Source organism: Bufo gargarizans, chromosome 2, assembly GCF_014858855.1.
Source record: "Bufo gargarizans isolate SCDJY-AF-19 chromosome 2, ASM1485885v1, whole genome shotgun sequence".
NCBI classification, from domain to species: Eukaryota; Metazoa; Chordata; class Amphibia; order Anura; family Bufonidae; genus Bufo; species Bufo gargarizans.
Window position 1 is genome coordinate 109912271 of NC_058081.1, and position 19044 is coordinate 109931314.

General features: G+C 44.0%; 1 protein-coding gene across 2 annotated transcripts in view; it reads right to left on the reverse strand.

Moving 5' to 3' along the window:
• Positions 1-569: 569 nt before the first annotated feature.
• Positions 570-19044, reverse strand: part of ANKDD1A (ankyrin repeat and death domain containing 1A) — a 78179-nt gene continuing 59704 nt past the window's right edge. For both annotated transcript variants that reach the window (XM_044283176.1, XM_044283177.1), the window contains 6 exons: positions 18081-18179; positions 16350-16448; positions 15780-15875; positions 15464-15665; positions 14380-14511; positions 570-3699 (listed from right to left, as the gene is read on the reverse strand). In XM_044283176.1, coding sequence (XP_044139111.1) covers positions 3638-3699; positions 14380-14511; positions 15464-15665; positions 15780-15875; positions 16350-16448; positions 18081-18179 — 690 coding nt within the window. In that variant the 3' untranslated portion in view covers positions 570-3637. The remainder of the gene's footprint in view (positions 3700-14379; positions 14512-15463; positions 15666-15779; positions 15876-16349; positions 16449-18080; positions 18180-19044) is intronic.

Sequence of the window (19044 nt, forward strand, 5' to 3'; positions counted from 1 at the left end):
TTGATGCCTTCAATGTGAATCTACAATTTTCATAGTCATGAAAATAAAGAAAACTCTTTGAATGAGAAGGTGTGTCCAAACTTTTGGTCTGTACTGTACGTTGGTGATGATGGCCTATTGAGTTCAAGTAAAATGAAAAGGGGTTTTCCAGGATTTTAATATTGATGACCTATCCTGAGGACAGGTCATCAATATCAGATCGGAGGAGGTCCAACACACGGCACCCTCGCCGATCAGCTGGTTGAAGAGAAGGCTGCCCCCCGTGCGAGCTCAGCCTTCCTTTCATTGTTTACCTGCTGGCCGTTGACAGCGCAGTGGTGAGCAGATGTAACTACAAGCCATCCCATAGACTTCTATGGGACGGCTCTGTAGTATACACTTGAATCGGAAAGAGTCGTCCCATAGAAGTGAATAGGACGGCTTGCAGTTACACCAGCTCAATGTTGCACTGTCGACAGCGAGCAGGTAAACAATGACTGGAAGCCAGCGGTCGCACAGAGGTCGGCCTTCTCTTCAACCAGCTGATCGTGGGGGGGCTCTGGGTGTCAGACCCATGCCAATCTGATACTGATTACCTATCCCGAGGATAGGTGATCAATATTAAAATCCCAGAAAACCCTTTTAATTATTTACACAGATACCGTATATGAGTGTGTTTTTTAATATTTAACTTAGGGGAAGCATCTATTAGGGTGCAGTCACAAGTTCGGGTTTCATGGTGCAGTTTTGGAAGCCAAAACCAGGAGTGAATTTAGTGGAGAAGTTGCATCTGTCCTTAATACTTTCCCTCCTTTTATGATCCACTCCTAATTTTGGCTTTCAGAACTGCATCAAGAAACTTGAACGTGTGGCCGTACCCAGACATTCATATGACCCACTAGACCCAGGCACCCATGGATCTAATGCACAGAACTTAGAGCAGTGGTTCTCAACTTTTTCATGCCAAGTACCCCCTAGTCATAGGATGTTCTAGCAGAGTTCCCCCAAGGAAGCAAACGGTGATCAATTTTAACCAAATCGGACTATTCTCATTCCGCAGTTTAAGCCCTGTTCTAAGTCTCGCTCAGCAGTTCCTTCAGATTTGACAGAAAGAATAGCATAGCATTCTCTAAGCTTTCTGTCAAAATGACAACACCAAATTAATGGACCCATGATGGATAACTATTACTATTTAAGTTACATTTAGCACTACCAAACTTACAGGAGGATGCAATCCCACATTCCCCACATCCAGCGATGTCGCCTCTGCTGTAGAGGTTCTTTTTCCTCATCTTTTCCATTTGGACCAGACCGCATGACGACTTTTTTCAGCCATGTCTCCCCTTTGCAGATTCTCACACAGACATCTTCGATTCCTACTTTTCCATCATCCTGCCACCCCTAACAGTCTCCCTGAAAACATTAGTACCACACAGACCGTGCCTCCTTCAAGAATTATTGCCACACGATGGCCTCCAAAATAACTACACACAGAAAATAGTTCTCCTGAAAGTCAAACTAATAGTAATAATTCTCTCCCAGAGTGCCCTTAGTAGTAACAGCGCCTCAATAGTAAATGTCCTCCCTTGTGCTGCAGAAATAATAATTATAATGCCCATACTAGTAATTATTTTCCCCACAGTGCACCAGTAGGGAAAAAAAAGCCCACCATAATGCCCCCTATAGTGCTCCGGTAGTAATAAAGCCAACCATATTACCCAGTAGTAATAAATATGCCCTTTAGAGTGCCCCAGTAGAAGTAATGCACTGCAGAAGTAATGACACCCACCACAGTATGCCCCAAAAGGAATAATGTCTGCCTATAGTGCCCCCAGTTGTAATAAAGCACCCATAAAATGTGCCAGTAGAAAAAAGCCCCCTTTATAGTTCCCTTAGTACTATGCCCCCTTATAGTCCACAGCTGGCAGTAGAAAAAAAAAAATTCCCCCTTATAGTCCACCTCCAGCAGTACTAATGCCCCCTTATGGGAGCCGGTAGGAAAAAAAATGTCCCCTTATAGTGGTTACAGTAGTGCCAATTACCCCTTACAGTGCCTAGTAGTAGATATCAATGCCTCCTTATAGCACCCACCCCCAAAGTTATAATGACCTCCCCCTCCTATAGTGGCCTAACCTCATGTTGCAGAAGAAAACCTCAAAAATAAATGCTTACCCTCCATGCTGCTGTCTGCAATAGGCCTGTGTCCTGATCTGCCTGCAGCCCAGTTCAGGCGGCACTATGGTGAGGATGTCCCGTCTCTGATAGATGTCCCATTGTCTGTAGCCTATGAGAGTGAGCGGCGGGCCAGGGAGACATCAGTGTCCCATCACAGCATTCAACTGTATCACCATTCTAAAGACTATGATACAGCTGAATATCGAGAGGCCCTAGCAACCAGCAATGATACACTGCTGGGTCCTACGGCAGTTTCTTGTACCCCCTCATGTGTGCTGCAGGTTGAGAAACACCGACTTCCTCAAGGACTGTTATTTCAATAAAACTGGGTCTTGTGGCCATAATATGTCCATTAAACTGTGGCCTAAAAAGCAATATGCAATACCTTCAAAAGTTTTTTTTTTTTTTTTATTACTTCCTATCCACAGGATAGGGAATAACTGATCGCTGGGCACCTTACCACTCAGACCCCCAATGATCACAAGAAAAGAGATCCCCAAGTCCCCTCTGTACTGTGCATGCGTGACCACTGCGCCATTATTTCTATGGGACTGATGAAAACAGTGGCGGTCTACTCTATTGGTTGGGCTAAAAAAAAGGCCAAGAATCAGTGGAGTGGTGGCTATAAATGGAACTCTTTGAAAACATGACCGGCCCCTTAATGCAATTAATCAGCGCAAAATTACAATGGTGATAAGAGACGGAGATTTACTTTAACATTACTGGAATGAACGCAAATGAAGAAAACAAATACCCTTATACATTTTCCACCTCCATTCAGTGCTATCAACCCAATATAAAATAGGATGTTACATATATCTCTACCTTTTAGAAGGTAAAAGGTTTGTAATGTTTCCGATTGTTCTTCACCAGGTCCTCTGACAATACTAAAATGCTTTAATGCCTCCTATAAAATGATTTAGTTTTAAGATTCTCTAAAAAAAGGTTATAAAGAACAGTTATTACAAAGACCCTTAAATATACCAGAAGTGTACACAAATAGGATGCAGTTGACCTGCCCATGATTTTACACTTGCCTTTCAGGCACATAGAAAATCTGTCTACTGGACTCATTCATACGAATGTGCTTTAAGTTAAAAAACAAACAAAAAAAACAAACAAAAAAAAAAAAAAAACACTTCATTCACCCTATGCATACAAAATGTAACTACAAAATCTGAGCTTGGCGAGGGCATTCACTTCGGCCCCCATATTGCACCAGTGATGTGCTATGCATAATTATATGAAGAAAATGGCCTGCAGCGTTGTCACTATACAGAGTGGTGCCCTATACTGAGCAGAGCTGGCACTCGCTACCCGTAGGTACACCTGAAAGAGGAGTTTGGATTTCTGAATGGCACAGCAGGAATTGTATTTGGATTTAGAATCAGCCCTTGATGCAATAGTGCTGTAGACCAAACTGCAGTGTAGTCTGCAGTGGTCGGCCTGCGACACCGGTGGTGGAGTCATTCCCGTCCGATGGTTACATGACCGCACAAGTCTTTGGTGAAGGATCGTCAGCATTTGCTTTTTTTCGGATACTCTCTGTGAAAGATTAGAAAAGTTAAGAAATGTAAGAGAATAGAAGAGATTAGCATGTTTGTACGCTTTCTTCTGACCTTCTGCTTATGAATAATAAGGCCCTTTTCACATGGGCGAGATTTCCGCGCGGGTGCAATGCGTGAGGTGAACGCATTGCACTCGCACTATAACCGGACCCATTCATTTCTGTGCAGAATGCTTTATTTCGTGCGTTTTCCACGCAACATAGGCCCCATAGAAGTGAATGGGGATGCGTGAAAATTTCAAGCATCTGCAAGCAAGTGCGGATGCGGTGCGATTTTCACGCATGGTTGCTAGGAGATGATCGGGATGGAGACCCGATCATTCTTATTTTCCCTTATAAACATGGTTATAAAAGGGAAAATATCAGCATTCTTAATACAGAATGCTTAGTAAAATAGCGCTGGAGGGGTTAAAATAAATAAAAATAATTTAACTCCCCTTAATCTACTTGTTTACGCAGCCCAGCTTCCCTTCTTTCTTCTTTGCTGTGCAGGAGGAAAAGAGTCTGTGGTGACATCACTATGCCCATCACATGTTCCATCACCATGGTGATGGAACATGTGATGGGCCATGTGATGAGCACAGTGATGTCATCAAAGGTCCTTTACCCAGGTCCTGAAAAAAGAAAGAAGAGAAGCCGCGCTGCACAAACAATTGGATTAAGGGGAGTTAAAAATAATAATTTTTTTAACCCCTCCATCTCTATTTTACTAAGCATTCTGTATTCAGAATGTATTATTTTCCCTTATAACATGGTTATAAGGGAAAATAATAGCAATCTACACAACACCTAACCCAAACCCGAACTTCTGTAAAGAAAGCTCAAAATCCTTCTAAAAGCTTTTATTTCCATACACACAGATGCATTGGGAACACTACACATTAGATTCCAAATCAAAACATGAAGAAAAATATAAAATTTGTGTTGTTCCTCTAAAAAAAAAAAAAATTAAGAAAAGTGAATATTAGACTGTTCAAAAAAATAGCAGTGTTTGTATTCTTCTTTACAAACTCAAACATTCACTATATAAACTGAAAAATGTTTGAAGATTCTGCTTTCCTTTGAATCACTTCACTAATATTTAGTTGTATAACCACTGTTTCTGAGAACTGCTGGACATCTGTGTTGCTCGGAGTCAACCAACGTCTGGCCCCTGTGAACAGGTAGATATTCCAGCCCAGGATGATTGGACTACATTCCACAGTTCTTCTCTATTTCTTGGTTTTGCCTCAGAAACTGCATTTTTTATGTCACCCCACAAGTTTTCTATTGAATTAAGATCCGGGGATTGGGCTGGCCGCTCCATAACGTCAATCTTGTTGGTCTGGAACCAAGACGTTGCACGTTTACTGGTGTGTTTGGGGTCGTTGTCTATTTGGAACACTCATTTCAAGGGCATTTCCTCTTTAGCATAAGGCAGCATGACCTCTTCAAGTATTCTGATGTATTTAAACTGATCCCTGGTATGAGATAAATAGGCCCAACACCGTAGTAGGAGAAACATCCCCAGATCATGATGCTGGTGCCACCATGCTTCACTGTCTTCACAGTGCACTGTGGCTTGAATTCAGTGTTTGGGGGGTCGTCTGACAAACTGTCTGCGGCCACTAGACCCAAAAAGAAGAATCTTACTTTCATCAGTCGACAAAATGTCCCTTTAGGCCAGTCAATGTGCTCTTGTGGGACTTTGCGGGGGCTTCTTGCAGACAGCTTGGCTTCACATAGGCATCTTCTTTGATCTTCCTGGAGCTGATTGTTGGCTGAGTCCTTGCCATTTTGGCTATTCTTCTATCCATTTGAATGGTAGTTTTTAGCTTTCTTCCACGTGTTTCAGGTTTTGGTTGCCATTTTAAAGCATTTGCAATCATTTTAGCTGAGCAGCCGATCATTTTCTGCACTTCTTTATATGCTTTCCCCTCTCCAATCAACTTTTTAATCAAGGTACGCTGTTCTTCTGAACAATGTCTGGAACGACCCTTTTTCCTCAGGATTTCAGAGAGAAATGCACTGTAACCAGCATGTACCATATTTGCTGCCTTCCTTCCTTAAATAAGGGCAATAATTGCCACCTGTTTTTCAAAGAATGACCTCACTCATTGAAGTCCACACTGCTATTATTTTGAACATGCCCCTTTCAATAAGTGATTGAATTCTAGAGAATGCATGTCATGACTGTTGGGTCTTTAATACACCTGCTAGTAAATTATTTGCCATGTAGAAATATCATTTCTACCAAAAATAGTGATTGATCAGGTTAGTGATGTCTGACCGCTATTATTTTGAACACAACTGTATATGGTGTATGTCTATGTAAATATGTGTCGTGACGCCACGTGTCCACCGTTGAGTAGGGAACCTGTTGTAAAAAATTTGAATCCCATCCCTGCGCTTCAGTTTTGTCCCCATTCATTGTCAATGGGGACAAAACTGAACTGAATGGAATGAACCAGAATGTGTTCAGTTTGGTTGCGATCCCATGCTGCACAGAAAAATGCTGCAAGCAGCGTTTTTCTCTTTGGCACGAAACGTAATGTAAGTCAATGGTGCTGGATCTGTTTTCTCAGACACAAAAGAAGACGGATTCGGCGCCCATCGACTTACATTGGTTTTAGTGCCATTCATAAAAGCCATTTTAGAGATAATACAACCGGATCCATTCAGAACAGATGCAGCCGGTTGTATTATCCTACCGGAAGTGTTTTTGCTGATCCCTGCCAGATCAGGCAAAAATGCAGATGTGAAAGTAGCCTAATTTGGCATCCAAACTAATTAAAAGTAAGTCATGTGCCCAGGAGGTAGAAGCAAAATGTTTGGATAATCCCTCTTAAAATGTGCTTCCCAATAATCCGCTGTGATCTCTGGAGAACATGGTAGTGTGTTCTACTCCCCTGTAGCGCCACCACAGGTGAAACAGAGCATTACCACAGGGCTGGGGAGACAGAGTTAGTTGTGGGTGGAGTCAGATGAAATGTTATATATTAAAGGGAGTCTGTCACCTCCATATGGCCATATATAGTGCTTACATTGTCCTATCGCACACCTATACATGAATGTAACGGTACCTTTGTCTTTACACTTGCAGAAGCTGGAAAAACGAACTTTGATTGATATGCAAATGAGCACTCGCAAGTGCCCAGGGGCGGCGTTGACTGTGTTGGTGCCCAGGCTGCTCTGCCTTTTTTCATTGTTCCCCCGCCCCAGCCTCTGCATATGCCCGCCCTCCTATTCCCTTGCGTCATCTTTCGGTCTGGCCGAGATCCCGCAACTGTGCACTGCCTTGCCGGGCCGGAGCATGCGCACTGTGATGCCCATTGTGGGCACTGCATTGCTTTAACTACTGCGCTTGCGCCGGCAAACGCCACATTGCCGCTGGTTTTGCGCCGTTCGCCGGAGCATGTGCAGTAGTTAAAGCGATGTCGTGCCAACAATGGGCATCGCAGTGAGCATGCCTGGCCCGGAGGGCATGCGCAGGCGCGGGATCTCGGCCGGACCGAAGGATGACGCAAGGGAATAGGAAGGCGGGCATATGCAGAGGCTGGGGCGGGGGAACAATGAAAAAAGGCAGAGCAGGGGCAGGGAACAATGAAAAAAGGCAGAGCAGCCTGGGCACCAACACAGTGAACGCCGCCCCTGGGCACATGCGAGTGCTCATTTGCATATCAAAGTTAGTTTTTCCAGCTTCTGCAAGTGTAAAGACAAAAACAAAATTACATTCATGTATAGGTGTGCTATAGGGCAATGTAAGCACTGTATATGGCCATATAGAGGTGACAGACTCCCTTTAGATATTGTATAAATTATATCTATTAAATGGAGAATGTGTTGCATATTCCTAGGGACTTACAAAATTTTAATCATATAAATAGGTCACGCTCTATCAAGCCAAGGCCCCGATTTATCAATAAACAGCGATAAGTAGATCTGATTTGAGTCATCCAAGAAGGAGGCAGTACTATTTCTGAAGACAAATCCATACAACTTTTAAAAATATTAGTGTCACTGAACTTTGAATAAAAACCTTTCGATATAGGGATCTATCAAAACTTTGAATGGCAGGGTCCGATTGCTGATACACTCACTGATCGCTAGAACAAGGACAAAGCGGTGCCAATATGGTGCACGCTCTCCACATTGCAGACAACAGGGTCAATACAAAGTCTTCAGGCCCGTCTCCTGCAAAGATGAGAGAGAGCGCGTTATGCGAGTACTTCTCTCTCCTTGTTCTAGAGGATCACTGGGAATCTCAGCATTCAGACCCAATGATCAAAGCCGTTGAAATGTCGCTATTAGATATAAAACGTTTTTTCAGAGTTCAGTGACTGTTTAAAATGGTTTTCCAAGATGATGATTACTGATTACCTATCCTCTGAATAGGTCATCATTGTCTGAAACCCGGGCTCTTTAACCACTTCAGCCCCGCTAGGTGAAACCCCCTTCATGACCAGAGCACTTTTTACACTTCGGCACTACACTACTTTCACCGTTTATCGCTCGGTCATGCAACTTACCACCCAAATTTGACCTCCTTTTCTTCTCACTAATGGAGCTTTCATTTGGTGGTATTTCATTGCTGCTGGCATTTTTACTTTTTTTGTTATTAATCAAAATGTAACGATTTTTTTGCAAAAAAATGACATTTTTCACTTTCAGCTGTAAAATTTTGCAAAAAAAACGACATCCATATATAAATTTTTCGCCAAATTTATTGTTCTACATGTCTTTGATAAAAAAAAAATGTTTGGGAAAAAAAAAAATGGTTTGGGTAAAAGTTATAGCGTTTACAAACTATGGTACAAAAATGTGAATTTCCGCTTTTTGAAACAGCTCTGACTTTCTGAGCACCTGTCATGTTTCCTGAGGTTCTACAATGCCCAAACAGTAGAAAAACCCCACAAATGACCCCATTTCGGAAAGTAGACACCCTAAGGTATTCGCTGATGGGCATAGTGAGTTCATAGAACTTTTTATTTTTTGTCACAAGTTAGCGGAAAATGATGATGGTTTTTTTTTTGTTTTTTTTTTCCTTACAAAGTCTCATATTCCACTAACTTGCGACAAAAAAAAAAAAATCCTAGGAACTCGCCATGCCCCTCACAGAATACCTTGGGGTGTCTTCTTTCCAAAATGGGGTCACTTGTGGGGTAGTTATACTGCCCTGGCAATTTAGGGGCCCAAATGTGTGAGAAGAACTTTGCAATCAAAATGTGTAAAAAATGACCGGTGAAATCCAAAAGGTGCACTTTGGAATATGCGCCCCTTTGCCCACCTTGGCAGCAAAAAAGTGTGACACATCTGGTATCGCCGTACTCAGGAGAAGTTGGGGAATGTGTTTTGGGGTGTCATTTTACATATACCCATGCTGGGTGAGAAAAATATCTTGGTCAAATGCCAACTTTGTATAAAAAAAAATGGGAAAAGTTGTCTTTTGCCAAGATATTTCTCTCACCCAGCATGGGTATATGTAAAATGACACCCCAAATCACATTCCCCAACTTCTCCTGAGTACGGCGATACCAGATGTGTGACACTTTTTTGATGCCAAGGTGGGCAAAGGGGCACATATTCCAAAGTGCACCTTTCGGATTTTGCAGGCCATTTTTTACACATTTTGATTGCAAGGTACTTCTCACACATTTGGGCCCCTAAATTGCCAGGGCAGTATAACTACGCCACAAGTGACCCCATTTTGGAAAGAAGACACCCCAAGGTATTCCGTGAGGGGCATGGCGAGTTCCTAGAATTTTTTATCACAAGTTAGCGGAAAATGATGATTTTTTTTTTCTCTTTTTTCCTTACAAAGTCTCATATTCCACTAACTTGCGACAAAAAATAAAAAATTCTAGGAACTCGCCATGCCCCTCACGGAATACCTTGGGGTGTCTTCTTTCCAAAATGGAGTCACTTGTGGCGTAGTTATACTGCCCTGGCAATTTAGGGGCCCAAATGTGTGAGAAGTACTTTGCAATCAAAATGTGTAAAAAATGACCGGTGAAATCCGAAAGGTGCACTTTGGAATATGTGCCCCTTTGCCCACCTTGGCATCAAAAAAGTGTCACACATCTGGTATCGCCGTACTCAGGAGAAGTTGGGGAATGTGATTTGGGGTGTCATTTTACATATACCCATGCTGGGTGAGAGAAATATCTTGGCAAAAGACAACTTTTCCCATTTTTTTATACAAAGTTGGCATTTGACCAAGATATTTTTCTCACCCAGCATGGGTATATGTAAAATGACACCCCAAAACACATTGCCCAACTTCTCCTGAGTACGGCGATACCAGATGTGTCACACTTTTTTGCTGCCAAGGTGGGCAAAGGGGCACATATTCCAAAGTGCACCTTTCGGATTTTGCAGGGCATTTTTTACACATTTTGATTGCAAAGTTCTTCTCACACATTTGGACCCCTAAATTGCCAGGGCAGTATAACTACGCCACAAGTGACCCCATTTTGGAAAGAAGACACCCCAAGGTATTCCGTGAGGGGCATGGCGAGTTCCTAGAATTTTTTATTTTTTGTCGCAAGTTAGTGGAATATGAGACTTTGTAAGGAAAAAAGAAAAAAAAAAGAAAAATCATCATTTTCCGCTAAATTGTGACAAAAAATAAAAAATTCTAGGAACTCGCCGTGCCCCCCACGGAATACCTTGGGGTGTCTTCTTTCCAAAATGGGGTCACTTGTGGCGTAGTTATACTGCCCTGGCAATTTAGGGGCCCAAATGTGTAAGAAGTACCTTGCAATCAAAATGTGTAAAAAATGGCCTGCGAAATCCGAAAGGTGCCCCTTTGCCCACCTTGGCTGCAAAAAAGTGTGACACATCTGGTATCGCCGTACTCAGGAGAAGTAGGGCAATGTGTTTTGGGGGGTCATTTTACATATACCCATGCTGGGTGAGAGAAATATCTTGGCAAAAGACAACTTTTCCCATTTTTTTATACAAAGTTGGCATTTGACCAAGATATTTTTCTCACCCAGCATGGGTATATGTAAAATGACACCCCAAAACACATTCCCCAACTTCTCCTGAGTACGGCGATACCACATGTGTGACACTTTTTTGCAGCCTAGATGCGCAAAGGGGCCCAAATTCCTTTTAGGAGGGAATTTTTAGACATTTGGATCCCAGACTTCTTCTCACACTTTCGGGCCCCTAAAAAGCCAGGGCAGTATAAATACCCCACATGTGACCCCACTTTGGAAAGAAGACACCCCAAGGTATTCAATGAGGGGCCTGGCGAGTTCCTAGAAATTTTTTTTTTTTTCATAAGTTAGCGGATATAGATTTTTTTTTTTTTTTTTTCTCACAAAGTCTCACTTTCCGCTAACTTAGGACAAAAATTTCAATCTTTCATGGACTCAATATGCCCCTCACGGAATACCTTGGGGTGTCTTCTTTCCGAAATGGGGTCACATGTGGGGTATTTATACTGCCCTGGCTTTTTAGGGGCCCTAAAGCGTGAGAAGAAGTCTGGAATATAAATGTCTAAAAATGTTTACGCATTTGGATTCCGTGAGGGGTATGGTGAGTTCATGTGAGATTTTATTTTTTGACACAAGTTAGTGGAATATGAGACTTTGTAAGAAAAAACAAAAACAAAAACAAAAACAAACAAAAAATTTCCGCTAACTTGTGCCAAAAAAAATGTCTGAATGGAGCCTTACCAGGGGGGGGTGATCAATGACAGGGGGGTGATCACCCATATAGACTCCCTGATCACCCCCCTGTCATTGATCACCCCCCCTGTAAGGCTCCATTCAGACATCCGCATGATTTTTTACGGATCCATGGATACATGGATCGGATCCACAGAACGCATGTGGACGTCTGAATGGAGCCTTACAGGGGGGTTATCAATGACAGGGGGTGATCAGGGTAATCAGGGTGATCACCCCCCTGTCACTGATCACCCCCCCTGTAAGGCTCCATTCAGACATCCGCATGATTTTTTACGGATCCATGGATACATGGATCGGATCCACAGAACGCATGCGGACGTCTGAATGGAGCCTTACAGGGGGGTTATCAATGACAGGGGGTGATCAGGGTGATCACCCCCCTGTCAGGCTCCATTCAGACATCCGCATGATTTTTTACGGATCCATGGATACATGGATCGGATCCACAAAACGCATGCGGACGTCTGAATGGAGCCTTACAGGGGGGTTATCAATGACAGGGGGTGATCAGGGTAATCAGGGTGATCACCCCCCTGTCACTGATCACCCCCCCTGTAAGGCTCCATTCAGACATCTGCATGATTTTTTACGGATCCATGGATACATGGATCGGATCCACAGAACGCATGCGGACGTCTGAATGGAGCCTTACAGGGGGGTTATCAATGACAGGGGGTGATCAGGGTAATCAGGGTGATCACCCCCCTGTCACTGATCACCCCCCCTGTAAGGCTCCATTCAGACGTCCGCATGATTTTTACGGATCCATGGATACATGGATCGGATCCGTAAAAATCATGCGGACGTCTAAATGGAGCCTTACAGGGGGGTGATCAATGACAGGGGGGTGATCAATGACAGGGGGTGATCAGGGAGTGTATATGGGTGATCACCCGCCTGTCATTGATCACCCCCCTGTAAGGCTCCATTCAGACGTCCGTATGCTTTTTGCGGATCCGATCCATGTATCCGTGGATCCGTAAAAATCATACGGACGTCTGAACGGAGCCTGACAGGGGGATGATCAATGACAGGGCGGTGATCAATGACAGGGGGGTGATCAGGGAGTTTATATGGGGTGATCATGGGTGATCAGGGGTTTATAAGGGGTTAATAAGTGACGGGGGGGGGGGGGTGTAGTGTAGTGTGGTGTTTGGTGGGACTGTACTGACCTACCTGAGTCCTCTGGTGGTCGATCCTAACAAAAGGGACCACCAGAGGACCAGGTAGGAGGTATATTAGATGCTGTTATGAAAACAGCGTCTAATATACCTGTTAGGGGTTAAAAAATTCGGATCTCCAGCCTGCCAGCGAGCGATCGCCGCTGGCAGGCTGGAGATCCACTCGCTTACCTTCCGTGCCTGTGCGCGCGCGTTCACAGGAAATCTCGCGTCTCGCGAGAAGACGCGTATATGCGTCCAGGAGGAGTAAAGCAACCACCTCCCGGACGCATATACGCGTACAGCGGTCGGGAGGTGGTTAAGAAGGTAGTGCCGCGGCCTTCTCTTTGCTCAAATGCGTCTGATAACGGCTGTGCTTGATATCACAGATCAGCCCCATTCACTTCACTAAGGCTGAGCTGAGCCTCGGCCATGTGACCAATGATTGTGACATCACATGGCCCAGGCAAAGCTGAGAGAAGGCCATGGTGCTACTGCAAGCGCTGGTGCCTTCTCAAAAAGAGAAACCTCCCACCGATCAGATAATAATGACCTATCCAGATGATAGTTCATCAGTAAAAAAATAAATAAAAAATAAACCTTTAAAAAGGGGTTCTGCACTTTGTTTACACTGAAGATCTATCCTCTGGATAGATTATCAGCATCTGAGAAGGCAGCGGCACTCCAGTGACATCACGACTAGTATCAACTTGCCTGGGCAGGGCTAAGCTCCATTCAAGTGAACAGAGCTTAGCCGCGCCAAGGCAAGTTGATACAAGTCGGAACGTCACTGAGCCAGCAGTAAACAGTGAGAAGGCCGAGGCGCTGCTGGAGCGCCGCTGCCTTCTCAAACAGCGATGATCTATCCTCTTAAACAAAGTGCAGAACCCCTATAAGCCTTCAGGAGCTTAAGATTTTCACCTTTTTTTTTGTTTTTTACTCCCTACCTTCCCAGAACCATAACCCTTTTTTTTTGGGTTCACAAAGTCATATGGGGGCCTGTTGTCCTTTCTAATGGCACTATTTAATAATGCATACGATGAAGTGGAAAGAAAAATAAATCAAAACTTAGGAAAAAATTATTTTTTTCTTTGTATCACCATATTCTGACCCCCATAACTTTTTTTATAGTTACGTCTACGAAGCTGAGGACTCATTTTTTGCAGGGCAATCTGTAGCCTTTATTGATATCATTTTGGAGCATGCACGGCTTTGGATAACTTTTCTTTAAATATATTTAGAAACTTTAACCTTTTTTTCCCCCCACTTTTTTAAAGTCCCCCTAGGGACTTTAACATGCTATCATTAGGTTGCTTTTTCCATACACTGCATTTACTGTATTCGAGAATACATAGCCTATCAGAGATTCTATATATTCCTATGGAGCACTGCCACCCGCAGACCCCCATAGGAATATACCTGTGTTAGGCATGGTAGCCTCAAGCAGGCTCTAGGTTATCACCAGCGAACTGCTTCCCTGATCTCAAACCAGGGAAGCCGTCTTTGCTCCAGGAGCTTAGAGCCCCTGGGAAAAGCTGCCTGAGCTGCAGTGTTCGCAACTGACCACAGTAACAGAGGTTAAATGTCTTTGATCGGTGTTATTGCTGATCGCAGTCATTAGCCCTGGGTGTCTGCTGATGGCAGAAACTCGGTGGCTATGGCACCCACTACACTTGCGTGTGCGCGTTATTTGACTGGACTTCTGCCGTACATATAATGGTTAAGTGCATGACAATGTTTCAATGAGATACAAGATATCTATTGGTTCTGTGAGGAGAAGAAAGGATTGCTCAGCATCAGCCATAAATCAAACAATTACCTGCTAGATCTCTCCTCCCAATGCCAACAAGCCCTTCATACAATCCTTTCACCGGGTTATCTCCAGCTATCACCACCCCATGCAACCAGATCAGCAGCATTCTGTGTCCATGGTCCCTGTAGCTTTTGCTCCCTAAGACAAAAAGATCTTGTGAGCTCATGTATATGTGAACCAGTTACATAGACTAGTATACATATTTGAATCTCCAGAAGTGTAACTACTTTCTATGATAATCGTAATGAGATTTTAGCACCACATCATGCTATGGAACCGTATTTTCCTTAAAAGGAGTATTATGGATTTAGTAAATGGAGGTAATTCTTTGTGGAAAGAAAAGAAAAGTTATGCATTACCTAGTCTCCCCGGCTTGTTATAAGACACTGCTCTGACAAGTGTACTTAAAAGGGTATTCCCATCACAGACAATGGGGGCATATCGCTAGGGTATGCCCCTATTGTCCGATAGGTGTGGGTCCCACCTCTACGCCGAGAATGGAGCGGGAAGAGCGGTGGCTGGAGGACCCCAGGTTTCCCGGGGTCCAGCCACCGCAAGCGCTCTCCGCATACAAGTGAATGGGAGCGCACCACACTTGCGCAGCCACCACTCCCATTCATCTCTATGGGGCCGACGGAAATAGCCGAACCAGCGCTTGGCTATTTTCGGTGGCACCATAGAAATCAATGAAGGGCAGATTCATGCCCCCATTGTCTGTGATGGGAAAGCTCCTTTAAAAGGGGTTGTGCTGACTCGGGATCAAAGTTAAAAAGTCAAAAAGCTGGACAACCCCTTTAAGAAATACTTATACTTCTGATTTTTTGAGTACCTTCACATGATGCAGATTTTGAAAATAATTTCCAACCATTTGAATGGGACTGCAGAAATCCATGTGCTTCCAGCCAAAATGACCCCAATGCAGATGAATGGAACAGATTTTGAGTTGCAGAATTTTAAGCAACAAAATCTGCTGCGTGTGAAGGTGCTCTTACTCAGCTATAATAAGAAAAAACTAATTTGAAAAGGTTTTAAAATGATAACGTGTACAGTGGCATTTTCTATGCAGCAGCAGACCATAGAGGCGCTATACCTGTCCACTGCTGCTCTATAGCCAGGATGTGGGCATCTGTGAATTTCCAGTATTGGGCCAGCTTCTTCCACTCATTGGGTTTTAAGTATTTTGTCGCAAGCCTCCAAATAACAGAGCGGATATGCTGCGTCTCCAGGCGATGGTCCTGTCTGAAAGTCAAGTGTCTGGCCCCCCAGGAGTCTGAATCACTGTTCAAATTGTCCTGTCATTAAAGAGATCAAGAAACAAATCTGAATCCAGATGCTTCCCAAGGAAATATTAGGAAACCAAGTCTTCTGCAGGGTTACGACATATGGATGGCACATTTCCTTCATACCTTATCCCACTTGTAAAACCGATCTGCCTTAATGATCATGTCTGCCAAGTTGATGTGATTCCCGCGAGCAGCCACATCAAGCGAGGTCTTCCCTTGCTGGAAAGTAAAGCACATTTGTTATATGGGTACAGGGCTATATACTGTACAGCTCCACCTACATGCAATATTAAAGGGGTTGGGCAGACCTCCCTCTTTGGCAGACCTGCAAAGGAAAGAATACTTACCTGCTTCTGGGAGCTGGCTCACCGCTCCTTCTCTTCCCTGCCTCGGCTTCTCCTTTTTTACGCCGCTGCAGCCAATCGCTGGCTGCAGCAGTGACCTGCCTCCCTTGTGTCACATGACCATTTGTCATGACACAAGTGGCGCCGGTCACTGCTGTGGCCAGCGATTGGCTGTAGTGGCATCAAAACGGAAGTTTATATCCTGGGAGCTGAGAGAAGAAGCTGAGGCCGGAGAGAGAGAAGGAGTCGGAGTCCGTGTCGGGAAGCAGGTATGCTTCTCTTCGCAGGTCTCTCAAGGAGCGAGTCCCCCCACAAAGGTGCACAAACCCTTTAAGGGTCAGCGTTGTACCTTGTCTTGTAACTTCAGATTCACCCCTTCAATAAGGATCATTTCTGCCATGTCCTGCCTCCCATGTTCTGCTGCGATATGGAGAGGAGTCTGCAGTCTCTGGAAAGACAAGGACGCATTACACATACGAAATATGCCCAACTTAAACTAATGAAGGGGAATATGTGCATGACGCAGTAGTGCCACACTGTGCCCCACAAGTCACGGTGTAGTCTTAGCCTGGCTTTATCTATAGGACTGGTTGTCTGTAGGAGGACTAAAACTGAACTTTTTTGTTATCAGAATTACACCAGTTGTCTGGCATATATCTGTCGCAGATTGCGGCCCAAAGGTCATCATCGCTGCAATCTGCAACTTTTACCCGCTCACGCCAGGTCTAAAGAGGGGATGTGAAGTGGGCAGGCCGCAGTCATGTATCATTTTCTACGCCTATTTTAGGCGTACAAAATGTTCTAAATGTACACGAGAAAGGAAGCTGGCGTAGATTTAGACCAGCGGTGGATGCGCTGAAGTTATGTAGAGGCCGGGGCCTCTACATAACTATGGCAGATCCACCACCAGCGCAGGGGTTGTTAAGACCGGCGTCTAAAATGGCGGTCTTAATTTATAACCCCCTTTGTCTTTATCTACGTCTCTAGTAGGAAGAAAGAGCTAATGAGAAAGCAGCTGCTACATTAAAATATCGTCGACTTGATCAACAACTAAATCATCTGACTTTAGTCCAGCAACTTTTCCTGCAACTAGTGTTGAGCACCTTAAAGTACACACAATGGATTTAAAAAATGTGCTTTCAACGTTTTTTAAATTTTTTTTCTTTCATGAGGTGTTTTTTGGAGTTTATTTTGAGGCGGAAACACTCCAAAATAAGTGCCAAAAAAACTCAGTGTGAAGTTAGAGTTAATATACAGCTTAAGGTCCCATTCACACGTCCGTAGCGTGTTTTGCGGATCCACTGATCCGCAAAACACAGACCTCGGCAATGTGCGTTCCGCATTTTGCGGACAAGAATAGGACATGTTCTATTTTTTTCGGGAACGGAATTGCGGACCCCTAAGTGCGGGTCCGCAATTCCGTATCCGGGCAGCACATCGTGCGGCCCCATAGAAATGAATGGGTCCGCAATTCCGTTCTGCAAAATGCGGAACAAAATTGCGGACGTGTGAATGGGGGCTAAGGGTCCCATTATGAAGACTTCTCCCCATCCACGGAGGATAAAAGGTCTGATTTGTAGGGGACCAACCGCTGGGGCCCGAGCGTTCACAAGTACAGAAACACAGTGTTCCCAGTTTGAATTGGGCAGCAGTCACGTACTTGTGCACTGCTGACCCATTCAACTCTATGGGACTGCAAATTAACCTGAGATGAGTCCTGTGTGTGAGAGGAGTCAGGGACAGGACTCATCTCAGGTTAATTTGCATATGTATGAAATCGTTTTTTTTACACAATAAAAGCACACAGAGCTATGGGGACTGGGTATTGCGGATGTGCTAGCGGCCATCTAGCTACCCCTGTCCTCAGCTCTATACACAAAATCCTGGTGACAGGTTCCCTTTAAGTCTTTATAATGGGACAACGCCTTTAATTTTCCTGTAATATTTTTTTCTACCATGGATTATAAATTTGTCGCAATAGACATTAATGCAAATATCAAGCAATAAAAACCATAATAATATGGGTTTCGACATAGAAGACATACTCATTCACAATACAAGTAACTTGCTCATCTCTTACATAATCTGTTATGTCCAGGTCACATTCGCAGTCAATGAAAAGCTTCGCCGTGGATGGAAAGTTCTGCAGGACAGATATATGCAGGGCAGTTGACTTTTGCTAAAAGAAAAAAAAAAGGGAGTTGTTAACTGCTAGTGGATAGAACTGAATTTTACGCATTACAATATAAAATAAGATGGTAGCCTTACCATTTGTAACATGGGGATAGCCAGAACTCTCCCCAGTTATAGTGTCTCATATCATTATTTTAAATGTTGTCAAGGTCTGATTTCAGGATATGAAGTCAGAGTAGGGACTTGCGCAGATCTGGATGCCTATATGGGTTGGGGGTGATTGATTTATGTGTCAGAGAAGCGTCGCTGACCTGCTTCAAATGGCAATCTATGTAACAAGTAAGCGTTGTCATTAATGAGGCTACAAGTGATTACCTGCATCAAGTGGCGATCTGTGGATAAAGGTTCCAAGTGAATACTTCTGCTTCAGATGGCGATCCTTACAGAGATGTTCTTCCTGTTGTTGGATCCGGATAGATTCAGGCTCAACCTCGAGTGTGGGTGGCGCTCTCGGCCGGTCCCCCACGTCTGCTTTTATCTGCAGACGTGGGGGACCGCGATGGGGACCAGATTCGCACCGAGTTTCGCAAACCTGTATATGGGTCAATGGGAGGAGCTAACCTACCAGACCTCGGGCGAGATCGGTGCGAATCTGGTCCTGTGGAAACGTTTTATAGACTACGTGATTTTTATATGGAAGGGAGATTAACTTTTATTAGAACAATTTTTAACGAATTTAAATAAAAATGACTTTTATCTGAATTTTAGTCCTACCTGGAGCAGGACCGAGATTAACTTTCTGGACCTGACCATATCCATCTCAAATGGCTCAATTTTAACAAAAACTTATCATAAACCCACTGATACGAACAGCTTCATACCCTTGAATAGTTGCCACCTACCCATCTGGC